Below are 16,885 nucleotides of genomic sequence, written 5' to 3' on the forward strand. Positions count from 1 at the left end.
CCCCCCCCCCCCCCCCCCCACAATTCCGAAAATTCGAAAATGAAAAAAAAAATCTTACAATTTCAAAAAAAAGAGTTGTTTATTTTTGGGCCATTGCTAAGTATTTTCCAAGTAAACATAGTTTTCAATGGTGATTAACTTGCCGCTGCAAATTCAAGGGTTATTAACTCGTCTTCGAAAGCTGGCACCACCATGTGTGTGTGTGTGTGGGGTGTGTGTTTGTGCGTGCAGGACTTTCAGATTCATTGGGCTTTATGATATTCTGAGGACTAAAACCCATAGACGGCCCAAGCTAAGAGCAACAGGGAGGGACCAAGAAAGAGTACAATGTGGCCGGAGGAGACCCCACTCGAAGAACACATGATGACCTCACGAGAAAGGTATTAAGTCACGAGAGTTTTAGCTTGGACCCAATCTCGGCCTCGATACACGTGTCGACTCACGTGCTTCCAAGACACTGTCAGATCATCATCAGCGGGTCCTGTACCTCTCTCAAGTCGGCAAAATCCTTTTAATTTTCTACTCTCTTCCAAAAAAAAAAAAAAACCTGTCTGGTAGGATTGTACTGGTGCTTGTTATCGTTTATTAATATTTATTTTTTAAAAAATAATTTTTATTTAAAAACATTAGCATATTAAAATAATATTTTTTTATTTTAAAAATTCAATTTTCATGAATCGTCCTTGTGTCCGACTACAATTAACTTTGAAATGATAGTTATATATTGATCTCATGGCGATTGACAAGGTGTTCGCTTTTTGGTGTCTTCCATTCCTTAAAATTTTGAGATTTTGGTTCAGAGGTTCAAACTAAGAAAAAAAGGGAAAATCTTGAAATCAAAATCAGAAGAGAACCGTCTCTATTATGTAATTCAGAATATATTCAGCCTCTAGCTGGTAAAAAAGAAGAAGAAAGAAGCTTTACAGTGACTTCAAAATTAAACATTCTGACTAAAACTAAAGTTTACATCATAGGCATGAGACTTAAGTGTTAACAAGAAAAATCAAAGCCCTGTCATCAAAATTAGAAACTCATCTCCACGAGAGAAGAGGATCACGATGCCGTGTCATTTTATGCACTCAAGAAGGGAAATTTACTAGCACAAACAGAAAAAATCATGATTTTTCAACTTTGGATAGGCTCTTAGAAGTATTATTAATTCGATTTTCCATGTTTTGGACTTTTATTATTATTACTACTCAGTAGGAAAACAATTTCCAAGTTCTTGAGCTGATCAGAGAGTAGACATCAAAGATTTTTTACTTGGAACAGAGTAGTGGGTCTATGATCCATGATTCTAAAGATTTCCTCCTCAATTCTGGGTCAATGCAGCAATAAGAAGGCACAGACCACAAAAAATCTGAATTATTTACTATGACTTCTTTTTTTTTTCATAGGTGGATATGCTTCTAGATGTAATCTAATTAAATGATTATTTTTAAAAGTTAAATTACAGGAGAAAACCTATTAACCCAAGATCCGAGCGATCATATACTTTATATATGAATCCATACTTGCATATGAGTCCTAGCGATCATATACTTATATATAAATTAAAAAAATACAAGTGGATCATATACTTATATACGAATTAAAAAAAAACAAATAGTAAAATTCAATCATAATTGATGTCTCACACGCTATTTGGTTTGACTGAGTTATATTAATTCTTGCAGGTCACGGATGAGAAAAATGAGGAGATGCTCAAAAGTGGGACCTCGAAACCAGAGAATGGTATCCTAATGATTTGGCATTTTTGGCTCTTTTCGGCTACTTGTCTCCTCACTCGGTTGGTATTCTTTGCTATTTTAAGTCGGCTTGAAAATACTGAATTGAGAGTCAGCATAGGATGTCCAAATTCACGACTAAAATTGCAGGCAGTATTTTTTCTCTAAACTCTTCCAGTGCTAAGGAATTTCATGGAAATTGCTGTGGTTAGAACCCTTCCTTGTCATGTTATCTAATTTTCAACTAAACAGGAGTCCATAAAAGCAAGACTCAGAATTTCATCATTCTGAATTTTTTATGCGAGCGCATGAAAATAGCATTATCAACATGCACAAAAGCAGCTGCTTCGACCACTATTTACCTAACAGTTTGATCAAGTGGATATTTCATAACCATCCAGGGAAGAAAAAAAAGATTCAACGTTAGTATTTACAAAGTTCTACAGGGCAATGGCCTATAAAATATTACCTCTTCAAGAAGAGACCACACTCGGGTTGATATTGGTACTTCCTACCTGCCGACAGAATTCTTGAAGAATTAAAAGTTCCTGTTTCTGGCCCAGAATATTTTCCGTGTCTGATCCTGAAAGTTAATTAATTACCACTGGACCACACAAAATGTCATTCTTTATCCATTTTTCATGGGAATCAGATGAAGACAAGCAACGATAAATCATAAAAGGATGCCGAACAAGCTTGCAAGAGGATGAGAAGTGATGACAGATGAGACATACAAAAACACATTGGATAGGGGATACAAGAGGGAGTTACACTCTCGTTAACTCCTCTTGACCTGTTCAGTCCTCTAAGGCACACCTAAAATGCACACAAGACTATAGGGTTGCAGCTAAAAAAACCAGTAAGATGATAGGATGCATTTATTGGATGTACAATTTTGATTGATTATGGTGGCTGGCCTGATAAAAAATTTTGTGGCACCACACCCTAGGGATTGAAGCACATTATGGAACAACTTTGGTGTTACTAACAAACACGATCTGTAAGGAAAAGCAGCAGCTTTTCCTACAACTCACCAAGTTCTCTCACCGAAGTTGGTGCAAGGGGACGCTGAATCATCTTCCTTTCAGGTATATGCTTTGGAAGTTCCAAGCAGACTGGAAACGTATTCAGAATTCTGCGTTTAAAACATAACCATAAGAAACAAAATCAGCCAAACTCGGAGACTCAAGTAAAGGATGAGACTTGTGTTCTTTAATTAAAGCTTTTAAGCCAAGTATTGGCCAGCCAACAAGTTGATTAGGGGGATAGCATATTGTGATCACGCAATAACATCAAATGCTATAGCAAAGATAAAAGCATAGCAATTTTAGATTCTTTGGATGCTTCTGCATTAAATCAGTGAGGACAAACTTGAAACTATCTAATTTGTCACAAGACAACAGAGAAATCTAAATGAACATTGCTTCCTAAAATGTCATCTAAAAGTTCAAAACCTTTGTCCATTTAAATCAGACACAAAATCCAATGAATGCTTTCAATGCAGCAAAACTGTTAATTGCTATGCAGTCTCCCCATGCACTGAACTCACCAATAGAAACCAAACCAAGCCCCTATTTGGGAGATGGACTACGAATAAAAAATAAGATCATTAATCAGACACGGTCTCATTGAAAAGGGTCCAAAAGGGTAGAATTTGAAGGCAAATCCTCCTAGCATTTTAGGAAGATAAATTTGAAGTCTTTCGATGAAGGACTGCTCTCAAGTTTTCCAACTTGCATCCATGAGATGGTTGCAACTTGCCAGACCAAAGCTTTCATCAAAGATTTATGCGTGTGACATACAAGTGGAGGAAGACAACTCACAATATAATCAGCCAGATGTGGAAAAGGTGAGATGATTGGCCTAGGCCTGTGCAGTGTCTAATAATTGCGATACATATACTTTGCTTGCCAAGTGCTTTAGTCCACTCTTCTATTACATATGAGTCCAGGACTCCATATTGGGCAATATCCTCTTCAAATCCCGTCTTTTTAGTAGTAACTCCAAATACGAAACAGTCACTTAGCTGGGTATCTCATGCTAGATCACTTAAGTTACTTGACATTCCACATATTCGTAGTGCAGCAAAATTCTTATATTTCTATGAAATAATGTTCTAATTTTTTCCGGCCAAAAACTAGAATCGTTAAGGAAATTGTTAAGAGTATGAAATATATTTTTGATAGGCTACCCTAAGAAATATATTATGAAAATAAGTACCCAAACATACATTTCTGTTAGGATAGTGAAATTTCATTAAGATATTGATTCAATTAGTATGGATATCCAGGTGTGTCCTGTAAATCATAATAATCAGACAGAATATGGAGTTCTATTTATGCATCCCATGTTTGATTGATTATACTTTGAAATTTGAACCTATCCGGGCCCGAAATCATTTCAAATTTCTCAAGCCTTGATCATTAGACCAATTAATTGAATTGAAGAATGTACAGCTTAACAAAGTTCTCCGCTAACAACTTCTTTCGGATATGTTGATGTCTCATCCTGAGAAATGGACCAAATTATCCTTTTAAAGCATCTGCTACATTTTGTCCACCGTATGTCAACCCCTAAGATTCTGAGCTCAAGATACATGACAAGCGCAACACAACCAACAACCCCGTCCTATCGATAAAATTACAATCATTAAAGCTTCACCTTTAATTTATGAAGCCAACAATTATGTTAGAAAATAGGCTGTTGTGCTTGGAACACGTCTAATCAGTGAGACGCCTGCAGATGACGATCACTTGTGGTGGTTTACATTTAGGCATATGGCAGAACTAGGAAATCCTTCTCTTTTTTTTCCCGAAAACTGATTTAGAGCCACATTTAAACTTTTAGAGACGCTATACTGTTGAGAGTAGAGTTGGTCTAAATAGCGTAGAAATTTCTTGAATCTAAGGTTTATTGATCATGGCAGCGACTCACATAAAGGTCATATGTCACACCCCCTTGTAATTGAAGCACATGGAGCACCTACCATAAAAAAGACATCTCTCGCCTATGCAACAAGCAATATGGCAAGTAGAACTTGTAATATTTAAGCAACATGACTAATTTTCGGACTATAACTTACCAAGTCCTCTCGGCATAGTTGGAGGGGAGGAAATGTTGTATCATCTTCCAATTCAGGTATATGCTTACAAGAGGTCCAAAATAGACTGGTAAAAACCTCAAAATTTCTGCTAGTCCAACAGAACAAGAAAAAACAGAGTCAGGCAATCTGGAGACCAGATAAATAAAGAAATATAAGTCTTAAACCAAAGGCTTTATGATTGGACTTGCCTGCTGTTAAGTGAACATGGATGCATAACGACTTGTTTTCACATTCCATCATATCATAACGCTCAAGCTTAGATATAAAAGCTCTCAAGTTTAGATCAACCTTTTGCATCTTTGGACATTTCTGGATTCATTATCAAACCGGTGAGGGCAGCATTTGAGACTATTTTTTCTCTCATAGTGTAACAAAACCTAACCAACACCGGTTGTTACAATAATATAAAAAAAGTTTCATTTAATCTAATACAGGTGATCAATTTGCCTATGCAACTTTTTCCATGGAGCAAGCACCATTATTTGCCTATGCAACTCACAAATACAGGTGACCAATTTAAATAAAGTTAAGATTCTAAAAGGAACATGAATCAAATTCCAGGGGCATGTAGATAGTATGCAAGTTTTTGTGCATGTACTCTGGAAAATTTAAATAAATCAAGTCTCAGTCCAAACTAGTTGGAGTTGACTACATAACTCTGCCTCCTCCAATGGATTCTGTCAAGGGATAGACTTTCTGCAAGTTAATGTGATAATATTGCTATCACTGCACCCTCCATAATTTTAATTATCTCCTCCCACTGCCTCAAATTTCTCAATTTGATGACTCTTCTCCACCAGTGCATCCGTTGGTCAACTTTAAGTATGATTAAAACATCTCAAGCGATCTTCTTATCTTGTCCTTAATGGTGTCACTGGCTCTACTGCTGAGGTACTCATTAATTGACACGGTCTTTGTTGATGGTGAGTAAAAGACTTGTCCATATGAGACGCTGCAACAAAGCATTTCCAAGAGGAAATTGCAAATTTACATATGCGAACACAAACGTGTGTATGCACGCGCATGCATGATAGAAAGAGTCCAGCAACTAACAAGAAAGCTAGCCAGTCGGGACAAAAATGATATGATTCAACCTAGGGTTAGTAGCCATCAATTTGGACAGCCTAATACGTGCTGGGAATGCCAACTGGTGTTATTTCCCTAGACTGTTTTATTGGCTCTCCTAGTTGGTGATGTGTCCATGTCAGGCAACGAAAATCTTTCTGCAAGATTAGTTCCTAACAATAAATAGTTACTTCATGAGTCATCTTGCTCCTAATTTTAATGACTTTGAAGTCCACTTGTCCCATAAATTTTTATATACTAAGCAGGGTATTAAATTTTTATATACATCATTTCTTTGAGTATACATCAAAATACATTATTATTCTGGACATGGAAGCTAAATATGTAATGTTTTGATACAATTCACACAATCAGATTCAGTTTTTGATTTAATATTTTATAATTTGCAATTTTACTCTATCAAATATAACTCTCAATTCGACAAATGGATAAAGCTAAAATTTTACCAAAAGTTTCTAGAGATCTTGTTTTATATTGATTTAAAATTTCTATTCAACCAAAATTAAAAAAATATATCATGATAAAGACCAAAAATTGTTGTACAGATTTTGCTATTTGTTTCCTTATTATTTGTGGACTTTTTATTTAACAAGGATTTATTTTCTACAAAAACAATATAGATGACAACAATTAAAATTATTTTTTAAAGGGTTTTCATGTCAGCAACTTGTGTATCCTTTTATTTTGTAGATTTTCTTATTGCAAAGTTTCTTCATCATTCAAAGATATTAGAGGTGATTTTGAGCTTATATTTTTTAATATACAGTTTTACATTGACAAATATATTTTTTTATTAACTGTTGGATCAAGCTAAAATTTTTTCAGATAATTCTAAAGACCTTATTTATATAGGGTTAAAATTTCATAGTGATTGAATATCATGAAGGCCTTGCAATAAGATTCAAAAGCTATTGTGAGGGATTTATATTCGTTTCCTAGTTGATTTAGGATTATTCTTTTATTTTATTTAGAATTATTTTATTATTTTTCCAATATTACTTAGGATTTTTTTTTTACCAATTGTAAAAAAGGTTATTTATATTTTTTTTTGGGATAGACTTCAATTTCAATAATTATTAGTGTAGGAGTTTTTCCTCATACTTTTTGGTTCTTTATTAAACTACTCTGATTTATCGAAAACTTAACCAAGTTTCGTGATGTCTTTAATACTTCTCGTTCATGATTCTTTATAATCATTAGGTGAGGATTTGATTATTTATAGTTTTAGTGTCTCAGTATATGTTATCATTGTGTCAAACTCGATTCCAAACTTGATCTTAGTTTTCTTAGAAAGAGTCGATTTAACTATGAATTTGCAGATCTTTATATTCACAGGGTTCATATCAGTTGGTATCATAACAAGACTTTAAATCAAGTTATATTCCTCTTATCTTCAAGTTTTCGTATGCTCCATTATTGTCAAATTCTTTATCTTCCCTAAAACCTATTCTTGACATCAGTTAAAAAAAAAGATATTATTTAGGATCTTGATTAAATAAAGTCTTATAAAAATAAACAAAAAAAAATCACAAAAAAAAAACCGAATTAGAGTTTGCCACAAATCTTGATTCAAAAAACATAGAATTCGGTCACTTTTGCTTTAAATATTAAAAAGAAGAAGAAATCTTGATTCTTAAGGTTTTTTAGAGATAAATCTTGATTTGTGATATTTTAGATTTACTTGGTTGGGTTTTCTTAAAATTTAAAGTTTTCAAAATAAATAAATAATAACATGTAGTTTTTGCATCATTTTTTTTCGTTTCGGCTACCATATATATATATATATACCTAGTTGGGTTATTCGAGTCTTATTTCGTTAATCCTTTTATTTTCATAATTTGTTTTCATGTCTTTGTATTGTTCATATTTTGCTCAAATTCATTTTGTTATTCACAATTTCGTATTCGTAGATTTGTATTGATAATCTTCAGTTTTTATTACTTCTTAAGTCTTTATATTATTTTGGATTGTGCTATTAAGTGATTAATTTTTCTGATTTGTTGTGAATTGGTACCTTAATAATTGAAATTTTTGAGATTGAGCAGTAAAAGATGAAAGGTGAGTATATTATAATGAAAAGCTGAAAATTTATGTGAAACACGAGAATAATGACATCTATTGAGTGTAAATAAGTGAGGAAGTATGTGGGGATATATTTTCTTACCACTAACGTGATTTTTAGATCTTAATAATGTCTTTCAAATGTGCTACATCCCCGCTCAAAGAGAGAAAATCAAGCTTTTATGTTACACGCCATGAAGCAAATTCAAATGATGAATATGAGATTTGATGAGTGGTTTGAATAGAAAATAAAAGAGATGCTAAATTGCAAAAGGGATAATCTTAAAGGGTTATTAATGTTAGAAAGCATGAGAAACTAAGGTTCCAAACTCCAAAGATTGATGGCGAAAGAGCTTCTATGAACTTAGTAAATGAGTGCAAGGAAATTACAGAGTTATTTGCAGAAACAAGAAAACTAATTGATTATAACGAAGCTTTAAATCAACATCGATAAGATACAAACGAAAAAAAGAATTTGCTTGTTGAAAGGATGCAAAACAAGAGAGAACCTGTTATATTTGTACAGTGTCACTGGAGGCAAAAATTGACAAAAAAAGAGCTCTAAATGCTTAAACCAAAAGCTAATGAAGTGGGTGCTACTGTTGCTCTAGATTTTACCATAGTTTCTATTGGTGATTCGAGGACAAGTCCTTTTGAAAAGAGGAGGAATGATACAATCCATGTAAGGGTTGGACAATCTGATTCGTTTTCTAGCTTAATATTTCATAATATGAAGTGTTATTCTAACTGGATCGTACTGAAATTTTACCAGAAGTTTCTAGATGTTTTATTTTATGTTAGCTTAAAAGTTTCAGATCAATCGAAATTCAAAAAAGCATCGCGATACAAGCCAAAAGTTGTACGAGTTTTGCAATTTATTTTCTTATGATTTGTGGACTTCTTATTTAACAATGATTCATTTTCTACAAGAACAATATAAGTGACAGCAGTTGAAATTATTTTGGCACGGATTTCCAAGTCAGCAACTTGTGTATCCTTTTTTTTTTTTTTGGGATTTTGTAGTTGGCAAAGTTTCTCTATCATTCAAGAACAATAAAGGTGATTTTGGGTTTACATTTTCTTATACATCATTTTATGCTGGCAAATATGTTTTCCTATTCAACCATTGGATTAAAGTGAAACTATTCTAAGTAATTCTAAAGGTGTTGTTTTATATAGGGTTAAATTTCATTGTGATCAAAATCGTGAAGGCCTTATGATAAGATTTAAAAGCTACCGAGTGGGATTTATATTAGTTTCCAATTTGATTTAAAATTATTTTTTCTATTTTATTTAGAATTCTTTTATTGTTTTTTCATCATTCTTTAGGATGTTTTTACCATATTTACCATATTATAAATATGGTTATTTAACTTATATTTAGGTTTATTTTTAGAGAAACAAACTTTAATTTCAACAATTATTATATTATGTGTGAGGTTTTGCTAATATTTTATTGTTCTTTATTGAACCAGTGTTGTCATAGGCAAAAGGTCCTAAGAGATACCAAGCCTATAAAATGCCCAAGGAGCTAGGTGCACGCCTAGGTGCTCTTCTAAATAAACCAAGGAAATATGCATAGATATATTTTATTATATAAATCTAAAATATATCTTCCCAGTTAAGATTAAATCATTAGAAAATCAAAAGAAAACATAAAATATTTTTAAGACTGAAAACAAAATAATATAAAGTAGTAAGTAGACAGTAGATTAAAAAAATAAACTTAAATATCATCATCATTATTCATTAATCTTCAAAAACATCATCATCCATGCTCTCATGTTCTTTACTTGTATTGTTGTTCTCTAACTCTATTTGACGCAAAGTAAGGTTGATTTTTCTCTCCGAGTATCTTTCTTTAATATGTCTTCCACTTTGATGAATTTTTTTACCTTAATATTCGATATTTAAAAAAATATCCCCAAGTTGTTTCTTTTGGTAAATTAAAAATACAAATAAATAGGTCAAAACATAAATCAGTTTAAAAAAAAAGAAGAAGAAAAATCCAACAAAAAAGAAAGTAATTCAATCAGGCGCTCGTTTTAACATCTGGCGCCAACTTATAAGATACTCGCCGAAATAGTGCTTCATTGAAATTCATTGTCTAAGGCTAATAAAGGAGTTGTGGCCTCACCTCACCTTGCCTCCCTCGAAGTGCCTGCAAGTGCCTCTTGACAACACTGCATTAAATTACTCTGACTTATCGAAGAATAAATCAAGTTTCATGGCGTCTTCATACTTGTTCGCAATTCTCTTTACTTGTAGGGTAGGAGTTCAATTACTTATAGTTTTGGTATTTTGGTATAGATTATAATTATATTAAGCTTAATTTTAAACTTGATTTTAGTTTTCTTGAAAAGAATCAATTTTACTGTGAGTTTTTTAATTTTTATATCAACATAGTTCGTGTAATGTTGTTTGTTGGTGTATATCAGTGCAAGTGTGCCACCATGCGTTTATAAGAAAACATGATAGTTAAAAAGTAGTGTTTTTTACTGTATAGTGACTTTGACAGTCTACGTTATGAAACTTATATTTTTAACAAGTCATTCAATTTCATCGTTTCTACTTCTTAAGCTAATTCTTATGCTGGTTTAGACAACAGAAGATGGAGGGGTTCAATTTGTCACTTCTTCCCTAACAACTACTTCTTTATGTTGATGCCTTATCATAAAAAAAGAGAACCGAAGTATTCTTGCTTCTGATACTTAGTATTCATTATAATGTCACCCACAACACAAAAATTTTGCAAACTCAACAAACACGAAAAATGTAACACAATCAACCAATACCAAGACCCATCTTACTGATTAGAGGAGGATCATTTTATTAAATTCAAGACCTATCTTTACGTTGCACACCTAGACAAAAATATAAAAGGTGATAGCACACAGTCATGAGAGTTTTTCAAACTTTTTCCATGTAAATGATAAGTAATTTCTGCTTGCTATTTTATCACAGGATGACCAACTAGATATCAAAATTGACATCCATTTTATCTCTATATTACTTTTTGAGACAGGTGTGCTCCTCCCTTGTCAAAGAATAAAAAAGGGATTTTCTCACTTCAAGACAGCACTCAATGATTGCAATGGAAAAAGAATATATTACCCTTTCACCGCAAAGCGTCCTCTTGGAGGTCCTCCAACAAAGGATTCATGCTTTCGATGGAATTTCTTCGGTGTACACCTCACATACCACCAGGACATAGACAAAGACACTCTTTGTCTGCTTTTCTAGAAGTAAACATCATATTGTCACGATCTGAACAAATATGTGATAGTGAAGCATGTCATAAGCTAAACAATCAATCCATAAATTAAGATAATGTTTCAGCATTTCCAGTGTGGATAATTTGCACCTCCCATTTTCACATTTCTCACAATAATATTATAAATTTTGAAGAAAACATCCGTTTAACTGCCTATAAATGCTTCGAAAAATCTCCCATTTCCTAAAGATTACAGCAACACAACCACGATAAACCTAACCAGTAAAGGAGAATAATCCCAAACAATGATCAAGTAATTAACAATGGGTGATCAAAGATTAATCAATCATGCTAGTCAGGTAAAAGAATAGAATTCTTACCGTTGTTGCAATTTATGAAATCTTGGTTGTATCAGCCAGTTCTGCAGAAAATTGAAATTTCTGCTGCCTCCGTGTATGGGCGGAGTAGAGAAGCGCATCAGTATTTTTAACTGGACTGGACTAGACTGGAGCACTTTCAAATACAGACCTAAACTCCGACTCCCTGGAACCTACCCTATTATTAGCCCAGCCCACAAACAGTAGCCGGGTCTATTCATAATAGCTTTCGGAAGGTGCTCTTATTTGCGCTAAGTTTTTTTTTAAAAAAAAACAATTATTTGCAAGTTGATAAAGTTTTTTTTTTTTTCCCTCGCGATTGCTCGCTTATAAATTATTAACAAAACATGAATTAATTAATAAAATATTAAAAGAGGTGCACCTCGCAAAACACATTTGATTGTCTGAGCATTTTAAAGTTCTTTTGGAAAAAAATGATTTTATTTTTTATTTTATTTTATATTAAATTAATTTTTTATTTTTTATATTATTTTAATATATTTATATCAAAAATAAATTTTAAAAAATAATACTATTGATAAATAATTCCAGCGTTGATTTAATCCCCGCTCCGTCTCCGATTCGGACGTTACTACCCCCATGGACTTGAACTTTCAAACCACACACGAGGCTTTTCACGAGATATATTGATTTCTTCCCAACCCCTTTTAAGTTCTTTTTAATTCCTTTTTCCTCAGTAATGAAACACTCATTCATACTGCATTACTTGGAAAGTCCAGTCAAGAGGAATAGAGGATCATGGATATTTTAAGCAGTCCTTTTCCTTCCTTCAATTTCGTGTTTTTAGGCAAAGTTCACATGGTTCATGCAACGACAAGTCAGATACATTAAGAGCTCATCGTACAGGAGGGCAGCTGCCCATGAAGATCGATCGTTTTGGTTTTCCGAAAGCGACTGCTCTTCATCACCATTTCGAGGACAGCACCACGATCCGCCACAAAATGTCACCATTAGCGCATTTGTTGGTTATTGGTCACGAAATCAATGCGATGCATCTTCGACCTTTGGAGCCCCGCGGGCAATGAAGATGAAAAATCAAGAGCCAAATTGCAGAGCCATGAAAAAAATCCACATATGGTACAGAAGCAACTTCAAGAATTTCATCACCGACCAAATCTCCCTTTCCCTTGCATTAAAGAAGAGACAGATCAAGAAAAAGAAAAAATCAAGCCGACGCAGTTAACTACGTAGTCGGTTGTCTGAATCCAAAAGCAACTAGTTGTGGCTTCTTGCAACTTGCAGCCACCCCTTGTCCATTCAACAGCATCTCACCAGTCTACATTTATTTGAGGCCAAGGAAAATTACAAGCTGCTGTTAACTAATGAATTAAATGCACAAGTCAAAAAGCGGTTGAGAGTGAAAATAAAATCTAGTAACCTTTGAGACAAATCATGATAAGGACTACCAGACTCTGTCCAAGCACTGCTGCAACCTAACCAAGATGGAGAAAAACAAGAAGACAAGATGTGCAAAACGGAGGAATTGACAAAACACAAGGGTTAGAAACACCAGAAAGAGACGCAGGTGAAGATTATAGCCTAATGACTTTTGAAAGGACCCATTGCAGCAAAAAAGACTATCAACTAACAATATGACCATGGAAACCTGCTACCGCAATGAAATGATCATTGGGGGAATTAAGTGGTGGTGGTGGTGGTTAGCAATGCGGAAAATTGTTCAATTTCTGTACTTAGGACTTGAACGCAAATAACCCAAGCGCTCAGCTAATGTATTCACATCCTCATCATCACCTCCTCCAGCACTCTCATTTAACAGTTCTTCCCAAAATCCCTCGTCAAGTTCTCTATCTCCGCTTTCTAGTGGCTCTAGCACCTCTACTCCATCCTCTTGCTCTCTCCTTGTCCTGCCATACCCTTGCATTTCCAATGCAAGTGCCTCCAGCTCTGACACTTCAAATCCGTAGTCTCCATACTCTAAAGCCTCTGCCTTGATGGGGTTTGCACTTTCATCAATACGGTTTGATTCACCACCACCACTTCGACCAGGTCTTTGATCAACAGGAATTCTTCTCTTTTTAGTCATTGCTTCCTCAAGTTCTTTCCTTTTCCCTTTCAGTTGGACTAACTGCAGTAGAAAAGCAGGATTTTGCATTGCTCGAGCTAAGAATTGCATCATCTGCTGCTGCTTTTGTTCTGTCCATTGTAGCCTTTGCTCCATAGCTTGTATATAAGATCTAGCTTTCTGTTGCTGCTGTCTAAGCTTCGCTAATTCCATCATCAAAACCTGCCTGTCACGTTTCAAGAGATCGATTTCTCCATCTAATCCAAAACGGCTAACTTCAACACAGGCATCTGGAGCTTGCTGTTGAGAAAGAGGCTGAGAAGCTGCCTTTCTTCTCTTTATATTCCTTAGAAGCTGCTTTTGACCCCTCAGAAATCCTTCATTGGCAAACTCCCATCTATCTGGATCAATCTTTCTAAAGCCCTGTAGGAGAAGAAAAGTTCCACAGTCAGAATCCAATATCAACCATCATCAATTCCTACCAAGAATATAAATTGCAAAATTACATCTCAACACAGACTAAAAAAAAACTACTTCCAGAATATCACTTTGACAGACAGTCCCATTACTGGTCCCAAGCATACTGATCGCTTTTAAGACATCCATGCACTTCATGAGTAGAGCAATCCAACTCTGCAACAGAAATCGGAGTTTTTTTTTCCGGTTTTTGTAACAATTAGAAATAATTTCAGGCCCCGCACCCAACAGGAATATTGAAGAAAAGGAAAATAAATAAATAAGTAAGAAGACCAGCTGCACCTAAATTAGAAAATGGCTTCAATAAACATTCCGCAAAAATAAATAAATAAAAGCAAAAATCCTGTAAAGTTACACGAACAGCATGTGATATTCCTGAGCAATCTTCTCACTAACACTGTTCTCTGGGCATAAAATTAATTTTTTTTTTAGTATCAAGAACCCATGTAGAGAAATGCCACATAAATGTTAAATCTGCTTATTTTCGATAAAATGGACTCGGAAAATAGACTGATTTTTTTTTAGCTGGGTATCAAACCACTTACATAAGTATTGAGCTGCCTGACAAAGCTGGAGAAATTATTATGCTTGAAGTATCTAGGAAGGAGATTTGAGGAGAAAGAATGAGGATCCCAAACAACAAAGCTAAACCCTCCTCTGCTCCAAGAAACTATGTGATTGGTCATTGGGTCATCCACCATGTCAAAAGTCTTGGTCAGGAATGGCGGTGGTCCTGTATCATGTAAACCTTCCATCGGCTGTGGTGGGAGCATCATTGTTGGCGGCTCATCACCGCTGGACAGAGGCAATAAACTTGATCCTGCGTACTCTTGCTTCACTGTTAGATATGGATTCATGATTGCAATTTGATTCACTACTTCAATTCTTATTTTAGTTTGATGATAAAAAAAAACTACTTGCCCCAGTGTCGGTTCAAGATTATTGATAAAACTAGCCTCGGCCAAAATTGAAACTCCTGGTGCAGAATGGATGGATTTTAGAGAAATCTTGTCGAAAAATGAAAGCTAGCAAGGAAAAGGCAAAGAAAAAAGTTCAAGAAAGTAATACAAAAAATGGGTTTGCTCCAAAAAAGAGAGATATGGTCAAGAAAAACAGAGGAGGCTACTCCCTTCAAGCTAGAAAGAGAATTCAAAGCAAGGTCATGGGGAGAAAAGAAGAGAAATTGTGATGAAAGAAACAGGGCAAAGTAGCATTAAAGATATATTCGAGTGATGAAATTTGCCTTGTTTTGGGAAAGGAAGGTCGTTTATGTCGTTACAAGTTGGTGAGCTTATGACACCTATACACAGATGAGAAATGGAGCGTTATCTAAAGCGATAAATAGAGGAGACGAGGCTTCGTTACTGTTTGGTAGTGCTGATGTTTTCGCTTTTGATTACGTTTTTGAATTATTTTTTATTTGAAAAAATATATTAATTTATAATTTTTTTAATTTTTTTCATATGCGTGTCAAAAAAATCTTAAAAAATAACAGTTTAGTGTATTTTTAAATAGAAAATATTTTAAAAAATTTCAGCTTTCAAACAACCGTTGTTGTTGATATTTTAAAAAATAATATTAAAAAGGTTATAAATTATAATTTTTTTATTAATCAGTATTTTCAAAAAAAAATATTTTTGGTGGAATAATGCAAAACCGTAAAGTGTTTTAATTAACTAAATATTTTTAAATATATAATTAAAATAAAACATGGATCACAACATAATCTTATTCGGAAAGATCTAGAGGTATTGGGTGCAGATATATTATTTTTTTATAGGAAAAAATCTAGCTGCTTTCTTCATTTGGAAGGGGTGGGGAAGAGGGAAAGCGGTCCTCTAGGAAACTTCTGGAACTTGCCATGGATGAGGACTGAAGGCACGGTGGAGGTGAGGTACGGGACCCATTATGTTGAAGTAAAAACTATGCAGTGGTTTTTGACTTTTTTTTGGGTATCTAAGATTTCAATAGTTCTATGACATTTGATTGGAGGAGGGTGGTGACTTTATGACATTTGATTGGAGGAGAGTGGTGCCTAAGACCCTACTAATAATTGGCTAACGTCACAGAAAATTACTGGCATGTTGAATCAAAATCACAAAAGAATTATTCAAGGGTCCTGATTGGAGGTAAAATGATCATGGCCTTTTTACGCTTAGTTGGCAGGGAGTACCAATTATGGAATGCTAGGAGATAAGCTAGGATTAGCTCAAGGGTGTGAGCTCTATCTTGAGGAGGAAAAATAAAGTCAATGAGTCAATACTCTTGCACTTTTAAAAAGTAGAGAAATTTGCATATGAAAGGTAAAACATGCACTAACAAATATATTTGATGAATCTATACGACAAAAGAAATGTAATTTAATAAAATTTATGAAATGTACACAGAGTGCTTTTGTTTGTAGATGATTTTTAAAGGGTATTTGTTTTAAAAAATATAGTGCTTTTTTGATAATATTAATGTATTAATATAAAAAATAAATAAATAATTATTTTAATATATTTTTAAATAAAAAATACTTTTAAAAACTAACTAAATTCTTAGTTTGCTGGATCAAATTGGTGCGTCAACGGCCAGTAGCTTAACTTGGAGAGGATATTTAAAAATAATATTTATTTCTATTGTTTTGAAAATAAAAAAATTATAATTTTTTAATACAATTCTGAATAAAAAACAGAAGAGAATCTATGATTTCTCTTTAATTCGTAGATCTATGGTTTATAATAAATAGAACAGCTGTAACGATTTATTTTATACAAAAGTATTCAATGCCGTTTCCTTTGGAGAAGATATTTT

At 33.9% G+C, this 16,885-nt stretch overlaps 2 protein-coding genes across 12 annotated transcripts; both read right to left on the minus strand.

The window, feature by feature from the left end:
* Positions 1-1,553: 1,553 nt before the first annotated feature.
* Positions 1,554-11,866, minus strand: LOC105126808 (uncharacterized). 9 transcript variants are annotated; one of them, XR_842492.1, is made up of 7 exons: positions 11,572-11,861; positions 11,092-11,216; positions 5,019-5,782; positions 4,810-4,915; positions 2,762-2,862; positions 2,197-2,310; positions 1,554-1,929 (listed from the first exon to the last, which is right to left on the minus strand). XR_842492.1 is itself a non-coding variant. In XM_011027798.1 (4 exons), the coding sequence occupies exons 1-4, from the start codon at positions 11,667-11,669 to the stop codon at positions 2,266-2,268; spliced, it is 366 nt and encodes a 121-aa protein (XP_011026100.1). In that variant the 5' UTR covers positions 11,670-11,866; the 3' UTR covers positions 1,965-2,265. The 9 variants fall into 9 exon arrangements, 2 of the variants coding, with proteins under 2 accessions (XP_011026100.1, XP_011026099.1); XR_842491.1 differs by lacking the exon at positions 1,554-1,929 and adding an exon at positions 1,965-2,089; XR_842495.1 differs by lacking the exon at positions 1,554-1,929 and having other exon boundaries at positions 1,965-2,310; positions 11,092-11,244; positions 11,572-11,862.
* A 466-nt stretch (positions 11,867-12,332) lies between these two features.
* On the minus strand, positions 12,333-15,456 carry LOC105126809 (heat stress transcription factor A-6b-like). Of its 3 annotated transcripts, XR_842497.1 has the most exons (3): positions 14,635-15,456; positions 12,968-14,035; positions 12,333-12,865 (listed from the first exon to the last, which is right to left on the minus strand). XR_842497.1 is itself a non-coding variant. In XM_011027799.1 (2 exons), the coding sequence occupies exons 1-2, from the start codon at positions 14,944-14,946 to the stop codon at positions 13,268-13,270; spliced, it is 1,080 nt and encodes a 359-aa protein (XP_011026101.1). In that variant the 5' UTR covers positions 14,947-15,456; the 3' UTR covers positions 12,333-13,267. The 3 variants fall into 3 exon arrangements, 2 of the variants coding, with proteins under 2 accessions (XP_011026101.1, XP_011026102.1); XM_011027799.1 differs by having other exon boundaries at positions 12,333-14,035; XM_011027800.1 differs by lacking the exon at positions 14,635-15,456 and adding an exon at positions 14,147-14,621 and having other exon boundaries at positions 12,333-14,035.
* Positions 15,457-16,885: the final 1,429 nt, after the last annotated feature.

This window comes from Populus euphratica, unplaced genomic scaffold (genome assembly GCF_000495115.2).
Source record: "Populus euphratica unplaced genomic scaffold, PopEup_1.0 scaffold30.1, whole genome shotgun sequence".
NCBI classification, from domain to species: Eukaryota; Viridiplantae; Streptophyta; class Magnoliopsida; order Malpighiales; family Salicaceae; genus Populus; species Populus euphratica.

Bases quoted from the DNA above. Each gene is read 5' to 3' on its own strand.
- LOC105126809 (XM_011027799.1), bottom strand. From the start codon at position 14,946: ATGAATCCATATCTAACAGTGAAGCAAGAGTACGCAGGATCAAGTTTA. The intron at 14,036-14,634 runs GTAAGTGGTTTG...CTTCTCCTACAG, and splicing joins TCAGGCAGCTCAATACTTAT to GGCTTTAGAAAGATTGATCC.
- LOC105126808 (XM_011027797.1), bottom strand. From the start codon at position 11,669: ATGCGCTTCTCTACTCCGCCCATACACGGAGGCAGCAGAAATTTCAAT. The intron at 11,209-11,571 runs GTAAGAATTCTA...CTAGAAAAGCAG, and splicing joins TTTCATAAATTGCAACAACG to ACAAAGAGTGTCTTTGTCTA. The intron at 4,916-11,091 runs GTAATATATTCT...TTGGACTAGCAG, and splicing joins GGACGCTTTGCGGTGAAAGG to AAATTTTGAGGTTTTTACCA.